This window comes from Anas platyrhynchos, chromosome 29, assembly GCF_047663525.1.
Source record: "Anas platyrhynchos isolate ZD024472 breed Pekin duck chromosome 29, IASCAAS_PekinDuck_T2T, whole genome shotgun sequence".
NCBI lineage: Eukaryota > Metazoa > Chordata > Aves > Anseriformes > Anatidae > Anas > Anas platyrhynchos.
The window spans coordinates 2,264,949-2,280,028 of record NC_092615.1 but is presented as its reverse complement, the minus strand read 5'-3'; the positions used below and the strand labels follow the sequence as shown (position 1 = coordinate 2,280,028).

General features: G+C 44.1%; 2 protein-coding genes across 2 annotated transcripts; both read left to right on the top strand.

Annotated features, from left to right (window-relative positions):
- The first annotated feature begins 9,173 nt into the window (after positions 1-9,173).
- Positions 9,174-11,310, top strand: LOC101798105 (NACHT domain- and WD repeat-containing protein 1). Its single transcript, XM_072029128.1, has 4 exons — positions 9,174-9,684; positions 9,841-10,040; positions 10,170-10,268; positions 10,974-11,310. The coding sequence occupies exons 1-4, from the start codon at positions 9,573-9,575 to the stop codon at positions 11,064-11,066; spliced, it is 504 nt and encodes a 167-aa protein (XP_071885229.1). The 5' UTR covers positions 9,174-9,572; the 3' UTR covers positions 11,067-11,310.
- Positions 11,311-11,773: 463 nt separating this feature from the next.
- Positions 11,774-13,682, top strand: NWD1 (NACHT and WD repeat domain containing 1). Its single transcript, XM_072029126.1, has 2 exons — positions 11,774-12,114; positions 12,444-13,682. The coding sequence occupies exons 1-2, from the start codon at positions 11,871-11,873 to the stop codon at positions 13,118-13,120; spliced, it is 921 nt and encodes a 306-aa protein (XP_071885227.1). The 5' UTR covers positions 11,774-11,870; the 3' UTR covers positions 13,121-13,682.
- Positions 13,683-15,080: the final 1,398 nt, after the last annotated feature.

Here is a 15,080-nt window from a genome sequence, read left to right as displayed (position 1 = left end):
CTCTCCCATGACTTCCATTTCTCAGGAACAGATTTCGCTCAGGACCCAGACAGAACAATAAACAAGAGCAGGCAGATGAGTGTATGTGCTGCAAGTGCTTTGAAAAATCCTGCCACGTCTAAGGAGTCCCATGCTGTGCCGGCTGTGCAGAATGTTCCCAGCTCCAAACTGCTGCAGCACAGGGTATGAGAGACGCATGCCAGGGCTTAGACTTCCACGGGACAGACGTCATTGCTTCCAAAGAAGTTCTGATCTGATAACTCCTGATGCTAACTCTATAGTGAGATGTAGCTAAATTTAGCAATAGGCTTAATCCTCAAAGAGGCCCTGGTTGCCTGATGGAAAAAGCAAAGTGTTTCAATTGCTGCTGTCAGCATTTCTTGTTGACTGACAGGTTTCCCTCTTACATAGAGAGCCAGAACCAGTGTCTACAGCTTTCATTGTTGCAGATTAGCGTTACGGATAGGGAAAGCTCTACCATTCCTCTATGCTTGTAGAAAAACAACAAAACATAGGATAAATTTGCAGAAAACATAAATTATTCCTCACAGTATGTGAATTGAAGTAAAAAAATGGGAGACCAAAAAAAGAGAATTTCTGAAATAATGAGCTTGCATGAGAAAGGGCAAAGCCAACAGAGCCTCAAGCTAGAGCAACCTGTGGTTTTGGTCTTCTCTTTTCCTTTTATTACTATCAACAGTATGTACACTCATACATAATTTGTTCAAAGAGTAACCAAATTATATAATACAGGTAGGAGAAGAGCCCCAGACAATCAAGGTGGATGTTACCTTGGCCATCTCCTGAGCCATAGACAAGTTGTGCCTTTTAACACTTTTAACACAGGGTTTTACTAACATGCAAGTGATGAGCTGCGAAGTGCCTGCTGCTTCTTCCTGCAGCCTAGTTCATGGCTGTATGGTGCTTTAAAGTTGTAAAACGCTAGATCAGTGCTGTGAACATCAGACCAAATAACACACAGAAGCCTTAAAAAATACAGCGTTATGCACTTCACAGTAGCAAATCGTTATTTGGGCCCTTAGGTATAGCTGACTGCTTTAAAGGACCTAACTTTAGCTATTGTAAGACAAAAGAAAAAGGATTGTGTGGAAGGTCAGGCTGGTATAACACAGCATTTCCTATGACCTTAGATACGTAGCTTTTTGCTGCAGCAAAGATTTTTTTCTTATCAAGATATTTTAATTCTTCACCAAAATAACAAGAAATCAGAATATAAATATATAAAAGATTTTCTAGAAAGCTCGCAAAGATGGTTTGGATTTAGTATGACCTCCCATCTCTACTAGGAGGACAGGAAACTGACAAGGCAAACTACTAGCAACGGGGGAAATATGCTGTGGATAGCAAAGCTGAGACCATTGCTCTGCACACAAAGGGTTGATATTTGCCTCTAGGATGCTCTTACTACTGGCTGCAAGGAGACCTGGTTCATCGTATGTCCATCCACTGTAAGGAAAGGCCAATTAAAGGGGCTTGGGTTTCATCAGATACCAATAGCATGGTCCTCGCTGGATAAACACCCTCAAAATTACCTCCCAGCTAAGAATTTAATCCTGTCCTCATGTGGTCTGTAAAGGCAGCAGTCTCTGAGCGAGCTGTGGGGGATGACGGCTCACAGAACAGACAGACGGTGAGAAAACAAGTTCCCTGCCATGGCAGAGCCCACGCTGCCACTGACTCACAGTTGCTCCTCACTTCACCTCTGTGATGACATTTGTGACAAAGAAGGGAAGTGTATCGCTGTGACAGTGTGAAGAGCAACATTCATCAACATCTTTGAGTCTGGCCTCTCTTTTACACTTGCACTAGCATTTGCATTTTTCACACATTTTCCCTGAAAAAGTACCATTTATGCTATCTTCTATCCCAATGCTTATCTGTTTCCTTTATGCTCCAGAAGAGAATTTAGGGAAGAAATTCTTTAGAGAGCTTGCAAATGTAATCTTTTAGGAAGAATCAGTATGAGATAGTGATTTCATCTTACCTTTAGGGTACAAGTAAGCTGTAGATGTGGAATGCAGGAAAACAGGTCTGATATGTTTAGAGGCTTAAACATTTTTATAGCCTGAGGAAATCCAGAATGGCCCTGGAAAAGATTTGGTTGGTTGACTTTGTTTGGTTTTGATTTGCTAATTACAGAAACACCCTGCTCACCAGAAAGTAATGTGCTGCATTCCTGCAAAAAGCAAGCTGCTTCTTTTCCAATTATCTCAGTCCTCAACCCTTCTCCATAGTGCTGGCAGATCTTGACTTTGCAAAAAAAAAAAAAAAAGATCTGCTAGCTGGGGTCTTTAGGTCCAACTGTAACCAACTGCTTGAATCAGTGGATTTGTTGGTGACAAGAATTGGCGTCATCAGTACTAGTGACAGGTATCTGCAGCGTGAGATGCATACAGCACATCCCAGAGTGTTGCTGAGATGCATCCCAAGGCTCAAGCATTCTGTTTTTGAACAAAAGGGGTTATTACCTCTCTTCTCATTGATATCTTCCATGTTTTGGTTTGCCTGGATGCCTCTAATTGTCCTCACCCTCCAGACTGTTTCTGCTGTCCTGCAATTCCTCCTGTCCAGCATGGTATACTTTCGGCAGCCTCAATGAAGCTGACACTTTCCTCTGTTACACTGCCATTTTTGATCACAGTGGCTTGAAGAACAATCAAAAAATGCACGATGTTAGAGCCCTAATGTTGTCTTAGATTAGATTCAACTAATGTAGGCTAAGCCCCAATGTAGGCCCTTTGTAATTTTAGTTTCTTGGGGTAAGAGGCTTCATCTCCCTCCCTGTTTGATTTATGATAGATTAGGATGTCGGTTAATCTCTTCTTACTTGATTAATCTTCATAGTCATCTAGCCAAGTATTGTGTGCAAAAGGAGCCCATTGCATAAATACAGATTACTAATTTTTCTTTAATTATTCCTCTGTATGCCAGAGGGATACAGAGAGGATACAGACGGGGATAGACACCAGCCTCCTAAATCTCATTTTGTGAGAGAAACAAGAGGAAGACAGCAGCTGCTCTGGCTGATACTGGTTTTCTCTGACATGCTCAGTTCATTTTCATGGAAAAAGCAAAAAGCCACAGAAACAATAGATTATGGTCTCCTGTGAGAAAATGGGAAAGCAGAAAGTAGCTCCGAGCAAGTGAATCTGCTTGACATGTCTGTTCCCACAGAGAGAAAGCAGAGTTTCTTATGGGAAAAGCTATATTAAACAAATAAAGAAATAAACATATATAGAAACAAACAGAAATAGCAATGCACTATCAGTATCAGAAACAGACGATCAAGAAAGAAAGCCATTGAAAAGCACTCTGTGAAAACGAGGCAGAGATACCCATTCTGTCAGGGCCATGCTGAGATGTTTCTACCAGTTGCCTTCTTCCTTCCCTGTGCATTCCAAGGACACTGGGACAAAGACTTTGCATTTCTGAGACCCCCACTACCTGCTCTCCACCAGCAGCTGCAGTTTCCTGTCGCCAATGGCACCTGGGTGAGCACTGCAGCACACACACCCCCCCGGGGGGCAAGCTGGTAGGGGGGGACTGGCAGGTGGGGCAGGGATGGTGTCTACAACACATTTTGAATGTAACCCACACCTTGGAGCAACAGCCAAACAGCTTCTGTTGCTGGATTTCTACGGTGAGCTGTAGTATTCCTTGGGAAGTCTTTTTCTTCTCTTTCTTCTCTTTTCTCTACCCTCCTTGCTGTTTTTCATAAATTATTAAATGTCGCTTTTTATCTTTTCTCACGTGCTGGTCTTCTGGGGATGGTACCCTACTCCAAACATAGTCACGTAGTGACGAATATTTATTGTGCACAATTTAAACTGAGGCCTGGTAGTAAACTCCCTCTCACACGATTTGACAGAAGTAGGCAAGCTCATGAGTATTAAGAAACCTCCTCCAAATAGCTGAGAGTGCCCAAGCAATCTTGCATGATAACTGAGACTAGTAGTGGTGTGTTTACCTGATGCTAAAATGCAGAGTCAAGTATTTCTAGAATAGTCCAGGGCAGCAAACAAAGGAACCTCAGGTGTACAGCACCTGGTAGGGAGCACATTTGGTGCCTTAGCGAGAGGCCCTGGGGATTCTGCCCAAGTGACAGACGCTGGTTGCTATAGGGATGCTGTCCTCTCCGAATGCCACGCAGCTTCCCCGCATCTCAGTGCAGATTTTCAACCATTACTGGTTTGTAGCTGACATTTTTCCAGGCTTTCCTGAAAGACAGAACAAGCCAGCTTTCTGGAGAGAGGCACTACTACTGGTGTTCACTGCTGTTAGTCATCTTTTTAAAGAGCAGTTTCTGCTGAGGAGGTCCAGAGAGCAGCATGAGCTTCAGATACACAGATATCTGTATCTGTCCCAGATACACACCAGGATCTCCTCCGTGGGAAGATGGTTCCTCTTCCTCTCCAGCCCTCCAGCCTGGTCCAAGTCTTCAGAAGCTCAGATTTTTCAGGTAAATAAGCAGAAAAGTCCTGAAGCTGCTAAACGCATCAGTCACTCTCTTTGCATGAGTCTGCAAAGTGTTGCACCGTGGTGACCCTGCTGTGCTTAGAAATGAAGCCGTAAGCTTGTAGCTTCATTTGAAAGTGAAGATGCTGCACTTTATCTACAGCTTTATTCTGTCACACCCAATTTGCACTTAGAACATGTCAGAGATGGCAGAATTCTGCACCAGTTCAGGAACTATCAGCATTTTCAGCGAAGGCAAATTCAACCTAGAGCAATGCAGCATTTGCAGGCTTTCCTGCAAGCTTGGCTAACACACGTGTGATTCCCAGCCACCACTGTAACAGCAAGAAATATTTATGAAGAACTTCCCTTCTTGGACAATATCCAAATATTTCCCACTTCCTCTGCCTGCTGGGACACAGTTACCAGACTGAGCTCCTAAAGTGGTAACTGGCAGTGGGTAGCAATGACTCAGATTCTCAGGAATTACAAAATTCAGTTTCCCCCCTCTTCTGAAAACCATTCACTCTGTCTTCATTTTTTTTGAATATGAAAACATGGATTTAGAAAAGCTTCCAATTCCACAAAAAGTGTCTTCCAAAGAATGAAAATACTGCAGCATCTTCTCCAGTAGAGGGTAACATGATGAATATGCTGTTTGGACAGTGGGGTGTTTCCAGCCTGAGCAGACAGTCAGAATTTACACAAGTTGTTACAGCTGTAGTTTCTGGAGGGAACGTGTGAAAACCGCAGGCAATCTGAAATTAGTGGATTTTCAGGAATTTTGGGGATGAAGATGTGACACGTGATTGGAGTCTCATCAAAAGACAGGGACATAAATTAAATTCACTCTCTCCCTGTAAAGTTTGGAATTGAGGGGGTCTGGAGTGCAAAGCAACACAAGGATTTCCCATAATTAATACAGGCTTGGTGAGAGCTAATTAATTAATCTATGGGTATTATGCTGACAGAGCTTGATTCCTGTTGGACAGCAGTGCAGACAACATAATTCCTAACCCAAGGGAGCCTCTTCTTCATCTGACACTGGCACAGACTTCATTAGTGATCACTTTTCACTTAGAACAGTCCCAAGGAAAGCTGCAGACACAGCCATTCCCCATCCTAATTTTAGCATTCCCTCTCGTACTGCTTTATCGCATGATCACGTAGTGCCGAGAATGTTTACATAGCTTCAGGGAGAGAATATTCCAGTTCTGAAGAAATTGTAATCTTGCATGATAACACATATGTAAGGAGAAAAATGTGCTTTATGTTCCCTTTGTCTTTTCATTTTGCAGGCGTGAAAATTAACCTTGAATGTAAGACTTGTGTAACAGTGAAAAGAGGAAGGCGCATGCATGTGAGCCTGGAAGTGAGCACTCGTGCTTGTGTGCATGTGTGTGCTTACCTGTCCTTCTATTTGCTTTCTCTTCTTAATTTATATTTTTTTCTAGTTTGTTGTTTGATTTAATTCACTGAATGCCTCACTTAAAGGTGTCACACAGATTTTTCTAGAAAGAGATAATCTCTTGCAAAAAGCACAGCAGGGGAAGTGGCCATAAACATTTCACAGACCTGACTCTATGAAAAGACTCCTTGTGGGTAGAATTGCCTTTTATTATGGCTATTTGTCACTGCTGAGATGACCCAACAGTGGGGCTGAGAGGTCTTAAAATAGGATGGAGAAATAAGTTGCAAGGAATACGTTCTTTCTGAATCAGTGCTGCTGTATTGTGTTTTGCACTATGCAATCCAAAATTTTCCAGTTCCAGAGTTTTCATATTAGCAAACAGAAACACCGTGACAAGTCAGTAGGACTGAATATAACCTTGAAAATACACTTGTAATGGTATATGAGTAGCAAGCACATATGAGTGTTCACACAGTAACATGGGCATGAGCCTGCAGACACATGGAAACTGCAGTCTTACGACACTTAACCAGAATGTCATCTACATGAAACTCTACCCTGATGAGATGATAGCAACACAGGCTGCATTTTTGCTGTAAGGTCTAACATGACAAGTAAGTAAAGTAAAAAGCAAACTCCTAACTTCTGTTGTGTTGCACAAATCCTTCCATGCAGACATGGCTACAGAAAGAGAGGCCCTCCTGGAGAAAGCATATCCAGAAGCGCAGGCTTTCTGTCAGAAGCATGGCTTCATGTTTGAGGTAAATCACTTTTCTCCTGTCTGTCCTGTGCAAAGGCCATCGAAATATGTGGGATGGAGAGAAAAAATAAAATATTAATAGATTTTCCATTCCCTTAGAAACTTCCAAGGAGTCAAATACTGCTGTATCAGTTTCTTAAATCTTTTGTTTTAAGTATGTTTGGATGCTTGAGCTGTATGGGTTTCAGTGAAGTTAGGTGGCTAACCATCTTCAATCACCTGGACCTGAGGACTGATATCATCCTTTTGTTTCTAGATTCCTTTTGAAAAAAAAAAAAACAAAAAACAAAAAAACAAAAAACAAAAAAAAAACAAATGGAATGTATAAATTCCACTGGATATACTTCAGGGATAGCTGAATTAGTCCTAATTATACTAATTCTAGTACAAAAGGAGCTATGGAAATGTTGGGGATCGTTATCTTCCATGACAGAACATAGGCTTCAAATACTGCATCAAATAACACAGTCCTGAGGTTTATTGTCCTGCAAAACTAAGTTTCTTAACTGGTCATCCATCATCCAGATCCCTAAGTCTTTCACAGGAGAAATCCCCACTGAGAGATATTGAATGTCTCAGCATCTCTTGTAGAGAAACTGTCAGCTGGTCCCACCTTCGTTGTAAGTACCAGCACTACGGCGCATGCTCCATCCCTATGGCTAAAGTGAGCCTTACAGGTCAGGCTGCTTGCATTGAGAACTTGCAAAGTGGGCAGGTAAGATGGTTTTCCCCAAAATTGGGCTTGCCTGAGGAGTTCCACAAATCAGATAGCTGATGGGGCTGAGATGTCAGTAACCGAGGTAAATCCTAAAAGATAAGAGAAGCCTAGACAGGCACACACATGTGGTCCAGCCCTGAAAACATGGTTTCTTCAGAGCTGAAGATAACAGATTGTGTGTGGCAGATGTAAGATAGAGATACACATAAGGCAAGAAGGATAATACCAGTTCTTGCTCTGAGCTTGCTTCCTGCCCAATAGCTCAATATTGAGGGGGTTTTCTCAGTAACTAAGGAATGAACACAAATTCCCCAGGCAAAGAACCAGAAATGAAAATGCCATAGCAACCAGCAAGGACAGAGGCGGGGTGTCACACTGCAAGCTGCTATCTGCTCCATGCTTCTGCCCCACCAAAAGGAGAGAAACTAACAGCCCTCGGATCGCTCCTCCTACCCACCGAAAGCTCCACACAGCAGCAGCCCACTGCAGCATCCCCGGAGCACCTTGGTGACAGCCCCAAGCCCACACTCAGAACTTGAAGCCCTGCAGAGCAGGACAGGAGGCTGAGACACCTGCAGGAGTGCTTGGGCACTTCCTCAGGTTGTTTTGGTTTTAGAAAGGGAGGAGGAGAGCTTTGCCGAACAAAGAGAATAAATGCAGAGAATGTGCAGTCCCAGGGAGCATAATCAAAGCCACGAGTAAATAAAGAAGCAATTAAGTATTTGTGCAAGTTGTGCCCGTTTTCCCCTGAGCCACTCCACCGGAGGCTGGCAACAGAGAGTCTCCGAGGCAGAGCCAGGAGCACCTCACCACAGCGCCACAGCACCTTGAGCTCACTATCCCTGAGCTTCTGCAGCTCACCCCTCTGCTGGCAGCACTGTGCTGAGCACCCACATCGCACCAGCAGGCACTCAGGCAGCATCCCCCTAGGATGTCCCAAATTGGAAGGGACCCACAAGGATCACGGAGTCCAACTCCTCCTCAGACCAGTTCTCAGTGTGTTCCTACACACTCAGGGGAGCCACAAGGTTCAGCTATGCCCTCTCTCCTCCAGACAAGCCAGAAGGGTACTGCTCAAGGATTACACGGTGGGTCTGAGCTCTGAGCTCGTCCCGGCTATTTGCAGACTGCATGGATACTGGATGCTGACCCTTTTCAGGTTCTCCCTCTTCCCCAGCCCAGCCTTCAGTTTTAATCAGAAGTCCCCAGGCTCAGCCCTGTTCCCTTAGTTCTCCTTCACCCCAAAACCAATCTTACAGCCCTGCTGGCCGGAGTCCCAATATCAGAGCTTCATTCCCCAGCTCCCAAGTCCCCTTGAAAAAATCTGCCAGGAGAAAATGTCGCTTGATTTGGTCATTTTTTGATAGATAACGGTTCTGCACCATTTCAACGAATTGCCTGGGAAGGAAAAATAAATAAATAAATAACAGAGGTACTGGAACAGGGAGGTAGAGATCTTTTTTGTTTCTGTGATCTTTAGATAGCAACTATGGTAGCTCTCAAGCCCACCACAGTCTAGTTTTAAAATGCTTTTCTTCTCTGCCCTCTTAGGACTGAGTATAATACACACAGAGGTGTTGGCCAGGCTTCTTTTTTTTTTGTGCCTTCTTACCCAGAGGTAATTGGGAAGCTGTGCCAGCAGTGTCTGAGCTGGTTCAGCACCTGTTCCCATCCTGTTCTCATTCCATCATGTGGATTTCTCCAGCCACCTGCTGGGCCCCTGCACACAACGCTCACCAGATTCCTCAAAGGTACGATTAGTCCTGGGGATGGCTATAGCCCAAGAATACATCTAATCATCCATCTGTTATGAATGGGATCCAAGTAATGTCATAAACAAATAGAGCAACAAGGAAAGAACATATTTCCATGGAAATACAGTTTTCCCCGTGAGCTCACACAAAGGCAGGATAAAGGTCCGTTTGCCTCCGTGCTCAGTCACGCACCATTCCCACTTGCAATTGCTTCGACAAATGAGAATAGAGAAAGTGGGTCATTTTGTCGCCAGGACAACAAAAGCACACACTGACCTAGATATGTCTGAGGGAACCTAATCTCCCTCTTGGCACAGCCTGCGGGGTTCAGGCAGTATAGGGGGTTTCCAGTTGGGGAAGCACAACATATTAACAATCTCAAATTGTCTCTTTTTTGTCTACGGTTTCAGAAGCAGACTTTCCTCTTTGTGTCTCTCGGCAGGAATCACAGTGATGGCACTTACTTCTGATTGCCGGCTGCTGGTGGCAGGTTCCCAGAATGGCTCAAAGCTTGTCTGGAATATGGAAGTTATTGAGATGCTGCACGCCCTCCCTGGGCACTCTGGTGAACATTCTCCATTTTTTATGGTTGGAGAGCTTCTTTCATGTCTGAAAAAGAGCTCCGACAACTCGGCCATCGCCTCCTAGCTGCCAGCATTCTGCCAATTGCTGAAAGCACCGAGAGCCCTCGGTTTGTTAATCCTCCCCTCTTATTTTATAGCTGAGGTGAGGTGTGTGAAAGTGTTTGGAAAAGGAACCTGTGCTGTCTCAGCTGCCATGGATCACAGTCTGTGCATCTGGAATTTGATTTCTGGCAGAGTAAAGTTTGTTATCCAAGCTACACATATTGAAGAGCAGCCCTCACATCACCTTCATGTGGATGAGAGGCACAGGATTGTATATTCTTCCTCAGACACAAAGGTAGGGCCATTCTTTAGCTTAAAGTCTACCAAAAGAACAAGAACTATAGAAGTTACAGCCACAGTCATGAAGGTTATAGACAGAAAATCTACCTCAGTCCTGGCTACATCTCTCTCTTTTGCCACCTAGGTCAATGTTTGGCACCTGGAGACAGTAGAACTCATCTTCCAGATCTCTGCAGAGGTGTCGGGTGCGTGGATGTGTTCTGCAGTACACAGCCTGAGGCAGGTGATTACGACTGTGTTGATATCTGGATTTATCACCACAAGCTGTTCTGGATGACATATTTTCACATTTCATTCAATCCTCAGGCTGCCAAAGGAAGGTGATCTGGCTCTTCCCTCTGTCCACTTCTCAGTCACCAGCAATAGGACTGTGAACTTCCACTATTGCCAGTTTGGGTTCTGCTCCCCACCCTGGCCCAGATTTGCTTCATGACAAAGCAAACAAGTTTCTAATAAGGCTTATATTCCTCCAAAAAGAGCACGACCACTCTGCATCTGCTGATGCATCACTGCATCACACACATTTATCATACTGAACTCCTTGGACAGAAAGCACTGAACATAACCGTAACGTTCTGCAGAACACCCTTGGAAGGGTGAAGGGTGTGCTGGAGAAACACTGCCACCACACAACCGTGAAATGAAATGAAATACAGTTCCCATATACTCTCCAGAAGCACGCCGAGCCAGGCAACAGGTCAGATAACCAACAGGCCTTCCTTCTCCATTCAGAATAGAGCACCCTCTTCAGATTTCCATATCCTGGTTCCCAAGTGGATAAGTATAATGCTCTCTGTCCTGCTGCACAGTCTACCCAGCACCATGAGGACAAATTAAATTTCACTGCTAATCTATCCTCTTTCCTTCAGGAGAGAAACAGTTCAGCTATCCTAGCTTCATGTCTAACTTTTGCCTTATTTCTCTGCAGATCTCTTCTGATGAAAACAGTCTGCTTGAGAAGCTTCCTGGGAGGGTTTGCTTTGTGGTTACTTCAGAAGATGAGTCCATTCTGCAGGTTTAATAGCACCCGTTTCTTCACAGAATGTTAGCAATAGCTGCTTTCCCACATGCCAGGTATCTCAGTATTCTCAGGCTGCATGTATCCAGGTGGGAAGGCAGGCTGGGCAGCTTCCCCATCAGAAGCATTTCTTACAAATCCAGCTCACAAAATATACCCCTGACACAATAAAGAGCTCATCTTGACCTCGAGCAACCTGCCTGGGGGTTGGATTTGCAGTTCTGAAGGTGCTGCTAGTATTGCCACACTTCCAAAAAGCGGATGACCATTGACCCTTATCTTTATTGCTTCGAGCCTTTCTGTTCTCCTTTTATTTTTGCAACTGACTGAAAAGCACTTTACCAGTTCCAAGGGCCAGCCTCAAACCAGTGCATTTCATTTCTAAAACATTAGATTTCAACTCCTAAAAGCTGCCTCATTACCCATGTGTGAGCAGGAGCCAGATGGAATACACAACATGTGGAGCACCATCACTTGCCAAAGAAAGAGGTAAACAGGCAGTACAGTCCAAAATGTGCAGGATCTAATTAAAGATCTTTCAGAGCAAAAGAAAGCAAGTGGTCTGAATGGCTCCTGGTGCTTCATACATTTGTTTTAGAAACATTTTGTATTCGTAGCTGTTCAACATTTTTCCTTCTAGTGTTAGAGCTTGGATGCTATTCTTTGACTTCACCTCTGTTTCAGTACAAGTTAGCTAAGCTGTATTGTTTCACCTCTTTAATAGGATTTAGGAAGAAGTGGCTCAGACACCTACTCCCCCACACCAACTTTTCCCAGGTGTGGAGTTTATCAGAGTAAGGGTTGCTGATGGACACGCTGGATGGCATGGGAGCACCAGTAACATACCTAGCCCTGTACGACTGCACTTTGGTTTCTGATTCCTGCAGCGTGATGTACTTCAGAGCGTGGAACCTCGTTTGCAAGCAGCAGCAGGAAATCTTGGCACGTGTCACAGACACAGGCTGCACTGCAGTGTCCCACAGAGGGAACTACGTCTATTTAACCCAACCTGAGGACAGACAGAAAGTCATCATCTGGGATGCCACAGAAGGTGAACTGCATCTCACACAATTAAGTTTGCATATGGGGTAGGAGAGAAAAACAACTCACAGAGGCAGTGAATGCGTGGTTTGCTTTCTGAGCAGATGTCAAGGACAGTCTGCTCCTTTCTGCTTTTAGGAAAATAGGGTTCAGATTGGAAAGCTTTGTTATCTCTTCAAAACTTTTGTCTAGAATACCTTATTATTATGATATAGGAAAAAAAATGAATAATATGGAAGTGATTTCACAGAAAAAGGAGCCATCCTGAATCTTATCTGAGGGAAGACATTCACATGCATTTCGAGTAAGAAGTGTTGCTGTTTACCTTCTCTTTTACAGGTGCAGTGTGTGACACACTGGACACTTCTGCTCAAGTGAGATGCCTGGAAATAGCTGAGCAAACCCAGCTCCTCTTCACTGGACTCATGTCTGGAACAGTCCTTGTTTTCCCACCAAACTCCAAGCAGGATGTAGCATGCATCCCACCTCCAGAGTCACAGAAACCAGTCAACCATATGGCAATCAACGCGCATGAAAAGCAGCTTGCCATAACATACGATGATTTATTCCTTGTGCTGGATATTATCCCTGCAGATCCATGTCCAGCAATCCACAGGCCCACCTACACCTTTTATACTCATATCCCTCGTGCTCTGGTTTCCAGAGTGGCTGTCCTTGCAGATTACAGAGTCCTCTATGGCATGACTACTGGGGATTTATTCCTTTATGACTGCCCGCAGTCCCAGGTGTTTCCTTTGGAAGGTCACAGAAGCCAGATCTCCTGCTTGGAAAGCAGTCATGGAGAGCACTGGGCACTCAGTGGAGCTGAGGATTCGCTGCAGTGTCTCTGGGACTTGGAGTCCTGTCAGCAGGAACACGAGATGTGCTATTATAAGGTACTACACCGGCAGGGAGGTAAAGCAGTGCCAAAAGTCAATTACTGCCCTAAGCTATCAGGGGGATCCAACCGACCGGATTCCCAGCTCTCAGACAGGATACCCAAATCCTGCACATAGCCGTTCACACCGACAGGCAGCAAGCTATTCTCAGCATTTAGGTCTGAGCATCTAGATACACCATCAAGGTGTCAATCCTGTCTGACTGAAGGAGTGTGCTGTAAACACCCCTGCGAAACTAAAACATAAGTCATAGGAGTTATTTATCTACAGCTCATTATTGCTCATTTAGCTGGCATAAGCTAGCTGACAAGTCAGTGAGGAGAATGAGGCATCACAAGTTAACAATAGCAACAGAAGGGGTAAATTGGGTCAGCACAGGGAAATCCAGTAAAAAAAAAAAAAAAAGTGATGGAGAAGGCTGGATCAAAGCTGTCAGTCTTTCACCTGACAATATATGACAGATGCACCTGAACTACTCCTTTCCCCAGATGAAATAATAGGCTTCTGTACAGCCTCACCAGGCTCTGTTACAGAGCATTTCACAAGCCAAGGACCTTATTTCATGGTATTTCCCACTCTCCTACCATGATCACTCTCACAAAAATCTTTATTTAGTTACAATTTACCACTATTCTGAAGGTACTGAATAACCACCGGGCACTCTAAGGCATCTTCACCTCAACCTGTATGTACCAGTTTAACAATCTAATCCTAACCATTGTCCATTTTCAACCTGCATCTCTTCTGAAAGGCATTCGCTGTGCTTGCTTTTCAAAAGATGACAAGTACTTGTACACCGGGTCACTGGATCAGACCATTACAGCCTGGGATGTTGCAAGTGGTGAGTAACTTGAGTCATTAGAACCTGTCCGCCTTCCTTCCCTTGTCTCAAAACAATAGGAAATGTATTCCAGAATGAGAGGCTGGAACACTGAAGCCAGCAGCTGGATGTTAGCATTGTGATGGAAGCTGCAATAACAAAGTTACAGTTTGAGTACTGCAGCATACAATAAAGAAAAATATTATGGGCTCAAATAGCAGCAACTTTTATGGCAAAGCAAGTAAAAGCCTCTGCATGTTTCTGTTATGCAAACCACCTATAATGTTCTAAGGAGAAACAGGCAGCATGGCTTATTTTGCCCACTCTCTTCCTCTCTCCTCAGGTAACATCAGAGGTCCAGTTTTACTGAATGCGAACTGCCTGGTGACAAGGGACTATTTGGGGCAGACGTATTTTAAATGAGGTCCTACTACTCAGTGTTCTGGTTATGGTTCCGTTTAGGGTTGTTCAGAAAGAGCGAAGGCACAGAGTCCGGTTGCATGTGGGGTTATGTAAAGGCTCCCCTGGGGAGTTCAGTTGTACCCAAAGGCTTCTGTTGGGGGCAATTTTGGGGTTTAGGGTTAGGGTTAGCATTAGGGTTAGGCTTAGGGGTTAGGGTTAAGGTTTGGTTAGGGTTAGGTTTTAGGGTTCCTTATTCTGAATTTAGTTTCTGCAGGTGCCTTACTGGCGGTACAGTGCATACACACAACAGCTACCAGAACTGTGCCAACTGCAGATGGCTTTGTTGCAACAACAAAGCTCTGTTATATTATCCGTGAGAAGTTTCACTGTCCTACAACCACTTCTCAGTATAACACATTCCAATCACCTCAGTGTGTACAGTACAATCCCGAAAGAAAGATGGGAAAAACTCAAGCAAGCACCAGCACAATCAAGGAAATTCTTCTGAGATCCAGACTCATACCACCAAGCTCTCTCAGATCTGTTCTGTGGTATAAAACCAAAGACAAGCAAGGTTAAACAGCACAAACAGCCAGGACTGAGCCTGTGGCTTTCTTTTTGTATCCTTTCGCTTTAGGTCTCAGAACTACAGCATTAAATATCGCTGAAAACTCCTTTGCTGTGATTACCTCAGAGCATCAATGCCCTGGCACAAAAGTATCGTAATGACGACCTAGGAAAAGTAAATAAGCAAAAAATCCTTAGAGATATTCCTTCTGTGCATTGTAAAATAGGGAAAATAAATCAAAACAGATACTTGTGTTTAACTGCCTGATGAAAAACTACACATGCAGC